The 17,060-nt window shown below is 33.7% G+C and overlaps 1 protein-coding gene across 1 annotated transcript in view; it reads left to right on the forward strand.

Annotated features, from left to right (window-relative positions):
* The window catches only part of SMCHD1 (structural maintenance of chromosomes flexible hinge domain containing 1), a 129,025-nt gene that overhangs the window by 19,203 nt on the left and 92,762 nt on the right, over positions 1-17,060 (forward strand). The window contains exons 6-10 of the mRNA XM_058556873.1: positions 7,598-7,712; positions 7,834-7,953; positions 12,950-13,116; positions 15,119-15,209; positions 15,913-16,123. Of these exons, the coding sequence (XP_058412856.1) occupies positions 7,598-7,712; positions 7,834-7,953; positions 12,950-13,116; positions 15,119-15,209; positions 15,913-16,123 (704 nt within the window). The remainder of the gene's footprint in view (positions 1-7,597; positions 7,713-7,833; positions 7,954-12,949; positions 13,117-15,118; positions 15,210-15,912; positions 16,124-17,060) is intronic.

Consider the following 17,060-nt stretch of genomic DNA (forward strand, 5'->3'; position numbering starts at 1 on the left):
ACACCCTGTGAGTGGGGGTTCCTGGGAAACTGTCAGATCCAATAATGACAGTTCTGTGGAGAAGGGGCTCTTGGGGAACTCCAGACATAATCCAGTGACTCCTAAATTGCTAGTTTTCACCATGCTTGCAGGACTGTTGGTTTTCAAGGCTTCTGTGGAGCTGGTGAGAGGGGAACAGGATAAGGCATGTTAAAACATTACGGAGCTAGCTCTTCTTACCGAGATTCAGCCGTGTGTCTTGAATAAACACTCCTTGGATTGGTTAATTTTTAGAGTTCTGAAAAAGTTGATTTTGACAACTTTTGGGGCTGTTCTTACTGTTTTTATCAAGCGGTAGATCTTCATAGATCCTTTGCCATTCTGGAAGTGCTCCCTCTATTAACTGATTTTTGACAAATGCATACACCTGTGTAATCCAAACCCCCTATTAAGATATAGAACATTACATGAACCTAGAAAATTTGCTCATAACTTGGGCACTATTATAATCATTGCCCTAAAAGTTACATTAGATCTGTAGAACTTAATTGTAATACTGTGTGTTCATTTAATTATTTTATGGAAGAAAGAAGAGTGACATTAGTTAGGTCTGCTGGGTGGCCATAATTCAGGTATGTGTTGGGTCAGTGTTACTTTCTGCACTTTCAACTTGCTCAGCAATTAAAAGGCTCTCAACTCAGGGAGCCATTTTTGGGAAAATAAAGATAGCATGCCACATGGCCCACTTCCAATGCCATTTTTAGGTTGTAGGAATGGACTTCCAACAGGATTTTTCCCTAATTTTCCTAAAGAAAAAGCTTGTCTTCAATATTTTTCTGCATATTAAGGTGAGCTTTCATTTACTTTCTGATATTTGTATTTACTTGAATTTAGAGAATGAGTATGTCACATTTAGACATTCTACATTAATTTGGTTATATTCATTGTGTCTCTCAGATTTATTCCAGAAACTCTAAAAGAGATCTGTGGCCATTTGTAAGTTTTGTTGGAAGTGAAGCTTTTTTCATTGTGGCTGTTTTTTTCCCTTTGGTAGATTTGAGATAGTGAGATATAAATATACGTATGTAGTCACTCTACTGTATTTCCTGGCAATCACTTTTATTGTTTTTAGTTTCTTTTACTAATTTGATCATCTCTCTTGTTCCTTTTTCTTACTTTCAATACTTTTTATGACTTGTTTCCATGAGGATTTTGCTTCTTTCCTAATAAATACTCATGTCTCACAAAGATAGAGTGTCATCTTATATTGTATCAAGAATATGAATGAGATATTTTTGAAAACTTGTTTTGGACTGTGACATAAATTTATTCCTGAGGGAAGTGACTTTCTAAATTCTCCAGAAGACTGCTTCTGTGATGCAAAATTGTTTCTCAAGGTCTTAGATTATTTTTCAGCTTTTATCTATCTTCATGAAGGGATATTTATATAGCCCTTGAATATGGATATAGCCTTGAATATGGATTTTTCTGGACTCATTTATAGAAGTCTGAAACCTACTGGAAATTGGTATTTTTCAGCCTTATTTGCCATGACAAGGTTTTTGCCTAAGTTGGGTTTGCATGGATGGTTTGGGTTGAAAAAGGAGACTTACTGCCTAGCGATTGTATGTCCATTCCTAATCAGTGAACAGAAGTCTTTAGTTTTGAATCAGATTAAGTATGTATGTATTTTATCTCTGAGCGTCCCTCTCCTTAAACTTTTGTGTACTTCCCCATACGTTTTTTAAGGAGAATATTTAGGGGAGGGTATTTTCAGCCTGTTTCCCAGAAGTATTGCCATAGTAATTCAAGTCTTAGAACCCATTTAGTCTTTTTATTTTTCTTAATAGACATTAGGTCCATAGAATTTGATTAATAATATTCTTGGTTTATAAAAATTTATCAATTTAGGCCTAGCTCTTTTAAAGTTTATTTATTGAAAAATTTAATAAGTTCAATAACCAGAATCTACCACCCAATCCAATAAGTAGAATATTTCCTAAAACTTACGTCTGTGTGCTCCCTTATTCTGTTTCTTTTCTCCCCACCAAAATTAAGCATCTTGAATTGTTTTTCTTTGTTTTTTAAAAATATGTATATCCAATTTTGCTTTGTTTTGATATTATGAAAAAAGGTAATCATACTTTATGTATGATTATGAGGGACTTGCATTTTCACTTAATATTAGGTTACTAAGGTTACATCTTTGTGTGGGTCTGTAGTTCATTCTTTTTCATAACCATGTAATCTTTTGTGCATACCGAAAAGAAATCACACTGTATTTATCCATTCTCCAGCCAGTGAACATTTGGCTTCCTTTTGTGAGCAGTACTGTCTTACCTATGGGTGGGTGGCTGTGTGTGTGTGTGTGTGTGTGTGTGTGTGTGTGTGTGTTGTGTTATATATGTTTCCTGGTCCCGATCTATGTAAGTTCTTAGGTGTATGCCCAAGGGGAGGGAATTTGTGGGTTATAAAAATGAATGTTCCAATTTAAAAAGTAATGGCAAATTATTTTCCTAAGTGACTATTAATTTCTACCTCTACCACTTATGCAAGTTTGACAGAACTCACTTAGGAAACCATTTGGGTCTGGTATGTTTTCGTGGGAGCAATTTTTAACTGTTGCTTTGATTTCTTTAATAGAGTTCTGAGACTATTTAGGCTTTCTATTTCTTGTTGATTTAGTTTTGGTAGGTTATATTTTACTAAGAATTAGTCCATTTCATTAAAGTTTCAAGTTTATTGGTGTACAGTTGTTGGTAATGTTTTCAAAGAAACTGTTCACATTGATAAATTTTCTGTATTGTTTTTCTGTTTTCAGATTCTTTGATTTCTGCTCTTATCTTTATTATTTATGTCCTTGCTTTCGGTTTATTTTGCTCTTTTGTAGTATTTTGAGGTGGAATCTTAGATTATCGATTTGAGACCTTGTCTAAGATGACTTTTGTGTTATAAGCTTTCTTCTCAGAACTATTTTTGCTGCGTCTCACAAGTTTTGATATGCTGTATTTTCACTTTCATTCAGTTCAGAGTTATTTTTATTTGCCTTGCAACTTGCTCTTTGATCCATGGATTGTTTTAGGAATGTGTTCTTCAGTTTCCAGTTGTTCGCAGTAGATTTTCCTGTCTTTATGTTCATTTGCAGTTTGATTTCATTATAGTCAGAGAACATAGTCTATGTGGTTTCAGTTCTTTTAAATTTGTTGAGATTTGTTTTACGATCCAGAATATAATCTATTTTGGTGAATTTTCTATGTGTCCTTGAAAAGAATGTGTGTTTTGCTGTTGTGAGGAGTGTTCTGTAAATGTTACTGGTTAGATTCTGTTGGTTGGTGATATTGTTCAGTTCTTTTATCTCCTTGCTGATTTTCTCTGTGTTGGTGACTAAGAGAAGAGTATAACTTATTTGCAGCTTTGTTTATTTCTCTTTTCAGTTCTCTGAATTTTTACTTGGTGCATTTTGAACTTGTGTTATTTTGTGTATACACAGTTACAATTATGATTTCTTGGTGAACTGACCCTTTTATCATTAGTAATGCTACTCTTTGTCCCTGGTAATTTTCTTGCTCTGGAGTATATTTTATGTGATATTAGTATAACCACTCTAGCTTTATTTTCATTCATGTTTGCATGGTATATCTTTTCTTATCCATTTTTTTTTTAAACTACCTATAACATTATATTTGGAATGAGTTTCTTGTAGACAGATATATAGTGGGATCATTTTTTTATTCACTCTGCCAATTTTAGTGTAGTTGTACCATTACATTTACCATAATTATTGATATATTAGGACTTAAGTATGTCATGTTTTAACTTTTCTATTTATTCCCTTTGTTTTTGATTTCCCTCTTTTCCAGACTTTTTGTGGTTTACTTGAACATATTTTAGTGTACTATTTTCTTTATAGTGGTTTTGAGTATATCTTTTTTTTTAATAGTTGCTTTAGAGAATACTGTATACATACCTAACTTCGTACAGTCTACTAGTATGGACATTTTACCACTTAAAATGAATTGCAGAAATCTCACTGATTTATGTAGGTCCTATAACTCTCTCCCATTTGTAATTTAGTTTTCTGAAGTATTACTTTGGCATACATTGAGAACCACATCAGACAGTGTTATTTTGATTTCAGTAGTCTTACATAATTTTAAAAACTCAGAAGGCAAAAAGTAGTCTTTTACTACCCATGAATTTAATTGTGCTTTCTTCATTTCCTGATGATATTTAATCAACTTTGTCTGATGTTAACATAGCTACTCCAGCTTTCTTTTTATTAGTGTTAAAATGGTAACTCTTTTTCCAACCTTTTAACCTACTATCTCTTTATATTTAAGGACAGTTTCTTTTAGGCAGCATATAGTTGTGTATTAAAATTTGACAATCTCTGCCTTTTAATTGGGATGTTTAGACCAGTTACATTTAATGTGATTTATTGTATGTTTGAAGTTAAACTTACCATCTTTGTTATTTGTTTTTCATTTTTCCTGTTTTCCTTTTTTTCTGCCTTATTTCAAATTGAGTATTTTGTCTGTGTGTGTGTGAGATTCCATTTTATTTCCTTTGTTAGCTTGTTAGCTGTTACTCCGTTTTTTTTTTACTGGTAACTTTAGGATTCATAGTATACACCTTTAATTTATCACCATCTATATCAAGTATTATTACACCATTTCACATTTAAGTACACCACGGTAGTACCATCCATGTCATTTACCCTGTCTTGATCTTTGTGTTTTTGTTTTTATACATTTTACGTTGATATATATTACAAATATCAAAGTATATTCTAGTTGTGTTGCTTTAAACAGGATTCTTTCTGGCTAGTTAATTAACCCATCAGTCACCTCACATATTTATCTTTTTTTTTGGTGAAAACATTTAAGTTCTACTCTCAGCAGATTTCAGTTATACAATACAGTGTTATTGACTGTAGCCATAATATTATACATTTGATCCTCAGACCTTATTCATCTTATAGCTGAAAGTTTATACCCTTTTACCTACCTCTCCCTATTTCTCACGCTACTTAGCCAGTCAACCACTTCTCTACTCCCTGTTTTTATAGTTTGTCTTTTTAAGTATCTTTTTCTTAAAAATATGGTGAAAAAAGTGTAACATAAAATTTGCTATGACCATTTTAATGTGTACATTTCATTGGTGTTAATTATATTGACAATGTTTTGCAACCATTACCATTATGTATTTCCAAAATTTTTCATCCCCACCACACAACTGACTCTGTGTCCATTCAGCAGTAACTATTCTCCCTAACTCTAGCTGCTGGTAACTACTATTCTACTTTTTGTCTCAATGAATTTGCCTGTGCTAGGTACCTTATTTAAGAGAAATCATACAAATTTGTCATTTTGTGTCTGGTTTATTTCTCTTAGCATAATGTTTTCAGGGTTCATCCACGTTGTAGCATGGATCAGAACTTCATTTCTTTTTTTGGCTGAAGCGTATAGCTATTTTGTTTTCTATTCATAGGTTAGTGGACACTTGGCTTGTTTCTACCTTTTGTCTCTTTTGAATAATGCTGCTATGAACGTTCGCATAAAAGTATCTGAGTCCCTGAGTCAATATATGTTTACTCACATATTTACCATTGCTGGTGGTCTTCATTCCTTTGTTTAAATCCAAATAGCATTGTTTTAATTCTGAAGGTCTTTTAACAGTTTTCATAACTCAGGTTTGCTCTTGATGAATTTTTTCAGCTTTTGTATGTCTGATAAAGTCTGGATCTTTCCCTCCCCCTTTAAAGATATTTTTACCAGGTAAAGAATTTTAAGTTGAGTTTGTTATAAATTTCAATATGTTAAAAATATCACTCCATTTTTTTTCAGGCTTGCATAGTTTAGATGAGAAAGCTGTGGTCATTCTTATCTTTGTTTTTCAGTATGCTTTGTATCTGTTTTCTCTGACTCTTTAAGATGTTCTTTTTATTGTTGGTGTCTGGACATTGTCTGGTGTTGGGGGGGCATTGTAAGTGTGCATGCGTGTTGTGTGGGGTGGTGTGTTTGTGTATTGTGTGGAGTTTTTGTGTGGAGGTATTTTGTGTGTGTTGTGTCGGGGCAGGTTTGTGTCTGTTGTGTGGAGATAGGTTTGTGTGTAGCCGTGGCTTTGTATGTTGTGAGGGGGCAGTTTTTTTGTGTGCTTTGTTTTATAGGTCTCATATTGCAGTGGCTCTCCTGGTCATTGTCTTTATGTTTATTTTGATTATTGATATATAGAGTGATATATAATTTATACCAATTAAATTATTTTTATTTATCCCATTATTTCTTTGTTTTATTTTCTCTGTTTTTTTAATTCATTGTGTCTTTTTATTGTCACTTTTTTCCCAAAATAATACTTTTGTTGTCTAGTATTTCAGGTCTGACTTTTTATAAATCTCACAATTTATACACACTATTTTTTTGTAATGGCATTTAAAACATTTAACACATATTTTAAAAGTTACCTTTGTACTTACCATATTATGATAACCTTTCATCTCAGATTGTGTTTGTAGAAACGTTCCTTTAGAGCAAATCTGTTAAATTCCCTTGGTTTTTATCTGTAAATTCTTTATTTAGCTCTAGTTCACAATTCTAGGTTGATGGATTTTCTCTGGGCACTTTGGAAATAATATTCCACTGTCTTATAACTGTTGTTATGCTAACCTGTTTTATCTCTCACCCTGTTTTTTAGTTCTTCTGTTTTGTTTGTGGTGTTCACTTTGATGTGGGTTTATTTTTTTAATGTATCCTGTTTGAGCTCTTTTGGCCTGAATCTGTGGAGCCATGTCTTTTAGTGGTTCCAGAATATTTGCAGCTCTTATTCATTCTCTCTTCTCTTTCTGTAACTACACTTAAACTTGTGTGAGATATTTTCCTTCAGTCATTCATGTCTTTTAGACCCACTTTGATATTTTCCCTTTCTTTTATTTCTTTGTTTCTTATGGGTAAGTTCTTCGAATGTCTTTGTGTTCTCTAATTCTTTCCAGCTAAGCCACATCTGCTCTCTACCCTTTCCATTTAGTGTAATAGTGGTTCCAGCCTCATCCCCAATTCTGTTTATTTCTGATATTGGGAAATTGTGTCCCTGGAGACCTTGCCTGTATTTTGAGAGACCAGGGATGCCTACTCTCCAAAGTGTTGTTATAGTGCAGTTAGAGGTTCATACAGAGCTCTTCATCTTCAGAGCTCATGATGCATGGAAATAATCTCTTTACTATAATTCTCATTATTCTTTAGACAATATTTTAATGAGTTTTGAAGTAGTAAATAACTTTGAAGGAAAGATTGTAGAGGCGTAAGAATATATAAGGATACAGATATTTATTTATTCCTGTTTGCTGAGAGATTTTCTGATTTAGTTGGGTGGGCCCAAGGATTTGCATTTCTTAGAGCTTCCCAGTGATACTGATGCAGTTAATCTGGGGAATAACTAAACTTGGAGAACTGCTGGAATAGATGATGTCTTGATTTTTAGCTCTACTTATTTTACCTTTGACTTGGGGTATTATCTGGCTTGGGAACATTTTATTAACACTTAATAAAAGTGCTGTAACAATTTCCTTTGGCCGCTAAGAGCTTGTTTAAAATCACTGCATTAATGTGATGTTTTATTTTAGTGATCATTCAGGATATGTTCGACCAGTACCAGTGCCACGCAGTTTAAATAGTGATATTTCCTATTTTGGTGTTGGGGGCAAACAGGCTGTTTTCTTTGTTGGACAATCAGCCAGAGTAAGTAAAAAGTTTTCTTACAAATGAAAGTTCATCAAAATATTTTGAGGTTGACTCTGTCTAAATATGTTAGCCAGTTTAACTTTTAGGAATTTTTAAAATACTCTTTAATATTTAACAGATGATAAGCAAACCTGCAGATTCCCAAGATGTTCATGAGCTTGTGCTTTCTAAAGAAGATTTTGAGAAGAAGGAGAAAAACAAAGAAGCAATATATAGTGGATATATTAGAAACAGAAAGGTACAATACATTTTAACTCATTAATTATAAATTTATTACTTTGGATGGGTGATAGGACAAGAATATTTATTCTAATTTCTATCTAAAATACTAATGCTATTGCTTTAAAAACTTGAAGGTATGGAATTTTGAAATTAAGTTACTTAATTTTCATTCTTTTTCCTTTAATCATCTGAATAGCAAAAGTGATTCTTTATGTGCTTTCTCAGGCTGGAAGTCTTCAGACAACAAATTTTCTCATAAAGCCGAGTTAGCTTCCTGGAAATTGCCCATAAGATTGTAAACTTTTTTCCTTGCACTGAGTTTGAGTTTTTACATCTTTGTTATGTAATAACCACAGAACTAGAGTAAAAAGTGGTGATAGGGTAATAGACTTTTAGGAAATCAGAGCTGCAGAGAAATAAATGATCAATTTATTTCCGTTATAAATTTGCTTTCAAATTCTCATTTTAATAAGCAGAATGTTAACAAATTTGAATCTTGGTGGTGAGTATATGGTGTTTCTTGTATTATTCATTCAACTTTTCTCCGTTTGAAACATTTTAGAATTTTTTTATTTTAAAATATTTAATTTTTAGATTTTTAAAAATTCTTTTCTGATTGTAAAACAAATTGTAAAAAGTTTTATAATCAAGTGTAAGGAAAAATAGTCTCAAATGCCAGAAAAATGTATTTATAACATATTTAGTTGAATTTCCTTCTAGTCTAACTTTTTTATTATATACTTTGCTTGAGCCCACATTTTTAAATTAACATTTAGAGTATTTCTTCATTTTATAAAATATTTTGGCACACAACACATTTTTAATAGCTTCATTGTATTTCTTTGGTTGAATGTACTGTAATTTATTCTGTTGAGCATTTAGCTTATTTAAAAGATTTTAGTATAATTATAAAGACATTGCCATGAATATCTTTGCATAACATTTTGGCTGAATTACAATTTTTTTCTTAGTAAAGTTTGTTAAAATTTTAATAGCTGTTGACAGTGAATTTGAACTTTATAAATATTCCTGGTATATATTACAAAATCGCTTTTCTGAAAGGTTGAACCCAAATCAAATACACTCCCAACAGCAGTATATGGAAGTGCCTATCTGATCATTTCCTTATTTTTAAAAAGAACAGGGAGGAGGAAAGAGGAAGGCAGCAAAATGTTGACAATTTAATAGGTGAAACCAGTACCTTTTCGTTCATTACTAGTTGGCTGGATTTTTTTCCCCATGTTTATTAAATCAGCAACTTTTATTTTCTCTATAATTTAACATTCTCCTCTGTCCAGGAAATTTCTTCATTTTGCTCATCTCAGTTTTTCCTCTTTAAATTTGTTGCATTTATTTAACAATTTACGTATCTTAATGTATTTACATAACAGTATTCCATCTTAACTTTTTCATCTTACCTTACCATCACAAAGCCTTATGAAGTATATTGGTGGAAATATTATTTGCCATGTTAAAACTGGTGAAAAATAGGAATTGAGAATTTACGTGATTTTCAAAACTGTATACATATAATAGGGCTTGGATAGAACTGAGGTCTCTTGATTCATCATTTCTGACAGCTTTTTCTGTGTTTTGTGCTTAGTTCATCCCAGCAAACATTTCATGGGTACCAGTTGGTCCCTGGTTCTTTTCTTTTTCTGACCATTCCATTCTAGCCTACTTTTTCTGGCTCCTCCTTTATCCTTGACCTGGTACCAGTTATTAGAGTTTGTATGGGGTTGGTGGTTCTTGATCTATAACCAGCAATTTGTATTTTCTGTGGGCTGTGTGTGTGTGTGTGTATATTCCACTTAATATCAGCAGTTTTCAAATCTGTATTTCTTGCCAAGACTTTTCTCTTAAGATTGAGACACTGAATTAGGCTGGACTCCATAAAGCAAACAAACCATTCTAGGCAGTTTAAACAGAAAAGGATTTAATAAAGGGAGTTACATGCTTACATGATTATTGGAAGAGTTGAAGGAATGAACTCTAGGCTGAACCTTGCAGAATGATGCCAGGACACTCCAATCTGACCTTTAAGAGATGCTGCAACATCTGCTGTAATTACGTCCCTGGAGGACCACCGCTGGATCTGAAATTCAGAAACACTGCCTTATCTGTGATCTGTTGGAAAGGTCTTGCTCCCACAGTTTCTCCCGCACTGGAACACAGAATTTCTGGGCGTAACCAGTGCTGTATCAGTGCTAACACTTGAAGCTAGAACTTGGATACTGGTCTTTCGGTACCTTGCATGATAGAAAACCTTCAAGAAATCTCAGGAAATGGCCTCTGCCGCATTTTCCCCTTCTAAACCTTTGGCTAGTACATCTAATGCGTGAAGCCTAGTTTGCATTCACAGCCCAAAATGTAAGGGAGTCTGAGAAATAGACTTTTATGGCTTTCCATTTTCTGCAGCCCAGAAGGGGATGATAAAAGGTGGTACGAACGGGTGGCTGAATACCAGCTGATCATATCTAGCACACTGATTTCCGATTTCAATTAGATGTCCTTCTCCAGATGTTCCATAAATAACTCACTTTTAGTACATCTGAAATTAAAAATATTATTGATAAACTGTTCTTATTCTCTTTTTTCTCCTTTCTCCTTTTTTTTTTTTGCTGAGGAAGACCGGCTCTGAGCTAACATCTATTGCCAATCCTCCTTTTTTTTTTTCCCCCAAAGCCCCAGTAGACAGTTGTATGTCGTAGTTGCACATCCTTCCAGTTGCTGTATGTGGCACGCGGCCTCAGCATGGGCAGAGAAGCGGTGCGTCGATGCGCACCCAGGATCCGAACCCGGGCCGCTGGTAGCGGAGCACGTGCAGTCAACAGCTAAGCCACGGGGCCCGCCCTCTCCTTTCTCCTTAACTACCCTTTTCAATTAACAACATCCCCTGGCCAAGTAGTTAATAATTGTAATCCTTGTTGTTAATCATTCACCGCATTTAATTCTGTCTTTTAAAATAGTTTGATCTGCCCTCTCTTCCACCCATTTCCACTGCTTGATTGAGCCTTTCCAGCCTCCTCTTTCATCATATGTTTATTATATATTCTGAACTACCTTGTTTCCCTTATTCTCTCAAATCTTTCATGTTCTTTTTGGTCTGGAATGTTCTTATTAAGTCATCTGTTGGGGGAATTTCACCTTCTTTTTAACTCTAGCTCTTGGTTCCTGTCTTTATAATGGCACACTGTTTTGTAACTGTTTCTCATCTCCTACTAGATGGAATTTGTAGGGAGGAAGGGCAGTGTCTTATTTATCTTGAACCCTATCTTCCTTGTGTCCAGGTTCAGTCATAGGACTTAGAAGGTGCTTGATAAATATTTGGATAATGAACCTGCATCATTAGTAAACCCAAGCTCATCTACTAACTCTCAAAATGTATAAAATGTAACTTGTATATTAGGTATTGTAGCTGTAGTATTAGTGATTTAGTGTGTAGCGATGCATTGGAATGGTTTTGGTTTTGATTTATTTTTTATTAAGAAAGTAATAACATGCTTATTAAAAACATAAAATCAACCAGTTTCCTAGACAAAGTAGTTCAGTGTGTATCTTTATCTTTACAAGTTTTTATCTATAGAGCAACATGCATAGTATATAAATGCATATATATAGATGCATGCAATTTATATATATATGCGTGCAATTTTTGACACATGTAGACTCAGAGTGAAAATTGAGAAGTTTGTAATTCTTGTCCTCAAACACTTCTCCCTTCCTCACTTCCCTTCTGGCAAGCTATAGATATTCTCTGAAAGTGAACTGTGAGCCAGGATGATTTTACTCCCTTTTACACACAGTGCCTTTGGCCTAAGCCAGCTGGGTTCAGGTTGTATCCTAATTTTCTTGAACATGGAGGGCTGGGCATTGGTCCTGACCAATTTAAGTTGTAGGTATCCCAAGCAAAGACTCATTCCAAACTAGGGTAAGTGTTCTCAGTTTTTCTTGACATTCTTTAAACTCAGTACAGTCATGCACTGTATAATGACATTTCAGTCAAGGACAGACTGCGTATGTGGCTGGTTCCATAAGCTTAGTACTGTGTAGCCTAGATGTGAGGCGGCTATACCACCTAGGTTTGTGTAGGTACTGTAGGGGAGGAAGAACTTTTCTTCTACCCCTCTAGGTTCTTTTGGCTAGTTGAAGAATTAAATTGACGTGAGACGGATTAACAGAAGAGAAACAAAAGTTTAATGACACGTATACACGGGAGAAACCCATGAAAACCAAGTAACTCACCAAAATGACCAAAACCTTCACCTTAAATGCCATCCTCAGCTAAAGAGGAAAGGTGTTGGGGGTGGGGAGAGTCAGAGACTGGAAAGGGAGGAAGACAATTCACAGGTAGGTGAAAAGGAGCAAATGTTTGGAAAACAAGTGTTTGGCCACACAGGAACAGAGGAACACAGAGGGGATCTCAACAAACAGGCTTTTGTATTTTTCTCCCTGTCAGTTCATGTTATGCTAAGGTGATAGCTCACTTTCTGCTACAGATTGTTATATATGAATTCTTTAAGCCAGTTGGGGAGGTAACAAAAAAACTTGGAGTTTTTCGTTTCTTAAAAATAATCAGCCTAAAATAATCCTCATGTTAAAGAGAGACATTTTGGAGTGGCAAATTTTATTCCCTGTCCATAGAATCTGTGATGTTTGCACGACTATGAAATTGCCTGATGATGCTTTTCTCAGAATGTATCCCCATCAAGTGATGCCTGACTGTGTTTATTTTTCTTTACTTTTTCCTTTATGATTTTAAAATTGGTTTAGCTTATGGTATAGGATACTCCTTTATGTATGCCATTTTAGCAATTGTTGTAAAGTTTTCTGTCCTTATAGCATTGTCACACACTTAGCTGATTTGTATTGGGTCATTTTCCTTTAAAAGTTTATTGAAGTCTGTATTTGAAACTATCCAAGTGAATCACATTAAAAGTCAATGTAAATGTTATTTGTATAATTATAATTAAGGTGTACCTAATCTGTTTTATTTATATTCACTCTTGTAGCCATCTGATTCTGTTCACATTACAAATGATGATGAAAGATTTCTACATTCTCTTATCTCAGAGGAGAAGCAAAAAGATAGCTTTACTGCTGTGGTTATCACAGGGGTACAGCCAGAACACATACAGTACTTGAAAAATTATTTCTATGCTTGGACAAGACAGTTAGCGTAAGTAATTATTTATATTTGATTTAGGACATGTTGCTACTTATCTTTTGTAAGACAGAAAATATTACAGATACATTGATGCCTCTTGGCTTCTGCTTTGCTCCTGTCCCATTTCCTTCCCTTCAGTACAGTAGCTGATACTCTCATGTAGCATTAAAACAGTTCTTTATTCTGTAAATATTTATTGTTCACCTGTAATGTATGGGTCATTATTTGAGGCACAGCCTTTTTGACCTCTATGATAAAATTTAAAATAAACTTCAGAATTCATCAAATTCAGCACCATCACTCTCATATCTTCCTTTTGTGCTTCTTCTCTATAGCACCTATCATAATCTTCCATACCATGTATTTTAGTTATTTTTTTGTCTGCCTTCTCCCGTTGGAATGTCTTTTTTTATCCACTGCTATATCCCCAGTGTATCCTGTTACATAGTAGATGCTCAATTAATGTTTATTCAATGAATGCACCAAGTCTCTTAACATTAAAAAAATGCATATATGCCTGTATAACATATTAGTAATACTGAAAATAAATCTTTGTGTATTTATTTCAGGAAAACTTTTAGGAGGTATAAAATTCCATTAGACCAAATTGAAGGAATATTTATTTAATGGCTCTAAGTCTTTGGTACATATATAGACAGACCATTTACTGGATTGTTTCTGTAATTTGTTGGTCTGAATTTTGCAAAAATGGGTACATCTGCACAAAATTCATGTTTGTTTGTTTTTTTTTTAAATCTTCACATTTACCCAAAAGGCTATTACACTTAATTTGAGAGTCTCTATTTTATACATAAATTTGTATTATACAGCAGAGTTAAAAAATTTTTATTTTATGGGGAGATAAATTTGATTTTAGGCGTACTTTTTTTCTTCTTGAATATTGATATTTATTGGCCCTGTAACCCAAGAGTTTTAAATAGGACTTTGGAATTTTTCTTCTCTTCATATTTTATTAGCTACTTTATAATTATAATTTCTCTTAGCTGAAAGAATTCAGTGTACATAACACATAATCAGAACATACTCGTGCTCTAAAAAGAATAACGTATAACTTGAACCATTCCTTGAAACAGATAGTTGCTAAGCTATTTGTAGCACTCTTGATGTATGGTTATAAACTTATTAATAGAATATTATTATATGTAATAATTATCAACATAATAATGTTGATTATGATGTTAGCACTTGAGATGTCTGAAGAAAGATCTCAAGATCTTCACTGCTTTCCTTTTATCTCTGTAGTCTTTTAAACAGTAGCTAGGATAATTAATTATTTTTTAAAATTAAAATGCATATAAAGGAATATTGCAAATTCCTGTTTGAGGAGTAACTACAGATGTGATATGTTTTAGCCCTGAATACGTTCATCAAAATGTAATCTTTTTTTAACCTTTACTTAAAAATAAAGTAGCAAAGATTTCTGAAGTGGTGGTTTTTGATGGGATAATGTTGATTGTATTAGTTTTGTTTGGGGAATATTGGTATAAGATTGTTTCAGTGCTATGGGAGAGGAGAGATGAGTTATAGAATGATATTCTCATATTGTGGAGATAATTTAAAGATATGCAATCCTGTGAGTCCTATCTAGAATATCCCTGACAAGTAGAATTATAGCCTTTGTCTTCTAGTTTTTATTTTCTTGATAAATTGTACTTCTTGGAAGTGTAAAGTATGTGGGCTTTGAAGTTGGAAAGGCCTGGATTGAAGCCCTGCTCTCCTGAACTCTAGGTCTGTAACCTTAGATAAATTATATAAACTCCTTGCACCTCAATTTTTATATGTATAAAATGAGATGTAATAATAACTGCATCTCAGGATTGTTTTTACTATTAAATGGGATAATAGTTTATCCCTGAGTTTAAAAATGGTTAATATAGTGCTTGACACTTAATAGGTACTGCCAAATAGTAGTTACAAAATTTTTGGGTAGAAGATTATATGAACTGTAATTTTATGTGAATTAAAATTATAAAGTTATTCTTCTGTATTTTAGGCATATTTATCATTACTATATTCATGGCCCCAAAGGAAATGAAAAACATACATCAAAAGAAGTTGGACCTTTCAACAACATTGATATTGAAGTAAGATAAAATTTCTTTTTAAAATATTATGAATTATTAGGTATTTGTTCCAGTTCCAAGTGACTCTGGATAGGAAAAATCAGTCAATAGATAGATAACTCTCTCCATGTGTTTTACCAGAATACTTCGGTAATTTGATATCCAAGTATCATTCCTAGATACAGTTTTCTGGAACCTTTGTTTATTGTAGTATTTGGCTTCTCTTTTTTTCTGTCTTCTATAGAGATAGATATGAGTTGTTGCTGAATATCATGTCTCAAAACAGGGAGGAAAAGGGACATAAATAGTTTCCCTTTTGTTCATAGAAGTCTTATGATGGTGAAGTAAGATTTAGAAGCACAGAACATTTCAGTGTTGAATTCTCAATGTCCTTGCCCACACGTTAGAAGGAATTTCACATACATCGTTGTCCCCCTTCCTACCTCTAGCGAGAAACTTTGAATTAAGTGTGCTCATGACTTATCTGTCCTTCAGCTCTGCTTTGTTCTTTCTTTGCTTGCTTTCTATTTTTTAGTAGTATGTTCCTTATTGAGATACTACTTACAGCTATTTATCCCATATATAAATATGTATACATTTCATTAAGCTAGAGGATTAGTTGTACAAATAAAAGTAGTTTTTGCCTATTCTGTTGGATCATAGCTGAGAACAAAAAGTAAAGTCATCATAGAATTTAATTATTTTTGTTTTATTTTTATTTTAGATTTCTATGTTTGAAAAGGGGAAGGCACCTAGGATTGTCAACCTAAGGGAAATGCCGGATGACATGCAGACGTTGTATATAAATACAGCAGCTGATAGTTTTGAGTTCAAGGCTCATGTTGAAGGAGACGGTATAGTGGAAGGGATTATCCGATATCACCCTTTCTTATATGATAGAGAAACTTATCCTGATGATCCATGCCTTCCACCAAGTATGTTAATCTGTTATCTTAGCTATAAAATGGAAAGTTGTGATTTAGGATAGTAGTTTGTTTTTTTAATTATTATTATTGGTTGGGCTGTTAAGGTTAGATAAATTTTAAAACTTTTTCCCTTATGCACATCTTCTTAAGTTGTTAGATATTTGTAATTTTTATAGTTCTTGGGTTTTGCATAGATTGACTTCCAGATGAATAAAGCACTGGCTTTAAGAAACATATATTCTTTTATTGTAGATTTCTTACTGAACTGAACCTTTATATATTTCCCATATTGTCTTCCTGTTATCTTTGTAGGTATTTATGAAGAAGTTTTAAATTTTATATAGTCTTATTGGTTTTTTCTTTATCCTTTCTGATTTTTGTCTTACTGTAGAAAGCCTTCTTATACCCTAAGATTATGAAAATATCTTGTAGTTTTTTGAAATCATTTTATGTTTAGATCTTTAATGCATCTACAACCTCCTTTTTTGTGTGTAGGATGAAGTGGGGCTTTAACTTAATATTTTCCATGTGGGTGTTCAGTTTCCTAGCACCAGTTATTGAATGTTACGACTTTTGCAATAGTTTGAAATATCACTTTTATATGTTAAGTTCCATGGGCCGGCCCCGTGACTTAGTGGTTAAGTGTGGGCACTCCGCTACTGGCGGCTTGGGTTTGGATCCCAGGTGCACACCGACGCACCGCTTGTCTGGCCATGCTGAGGCTGCGTCCCACATACAGCAACTAGAAGGATGTGCAACTATGACATACAACTATCTACTGGGGCTTTTGGGAAAAAAAAAAGGAGGAGGATTGGCAACAGACGTTAGCTCAGAGCTGGTCTTCCTCAGCCAAAAAGAGGAGGATTGGCATGGATGTTAGCTCAGGGCTGATCTTCCTCACAAGAGAAAAAAAAAAGTTCCTATAAGTACATAGATCTGGATTCTT

Source organism: Diceros bicornis, chromosome 16, assembly GCF_020826845.1.
Source record: "Diceros bicornis minor isolate mBicDic1 chromosome 16, mDicBic1.mat.cur, whole genome shotgun sequence".
Lineage (NCBI taxonomy): Eukaryota > Metazoa > Chordata > Mammalia > Perissodactyla > Rhinocerotidae > Diceros > Diceros bicornis.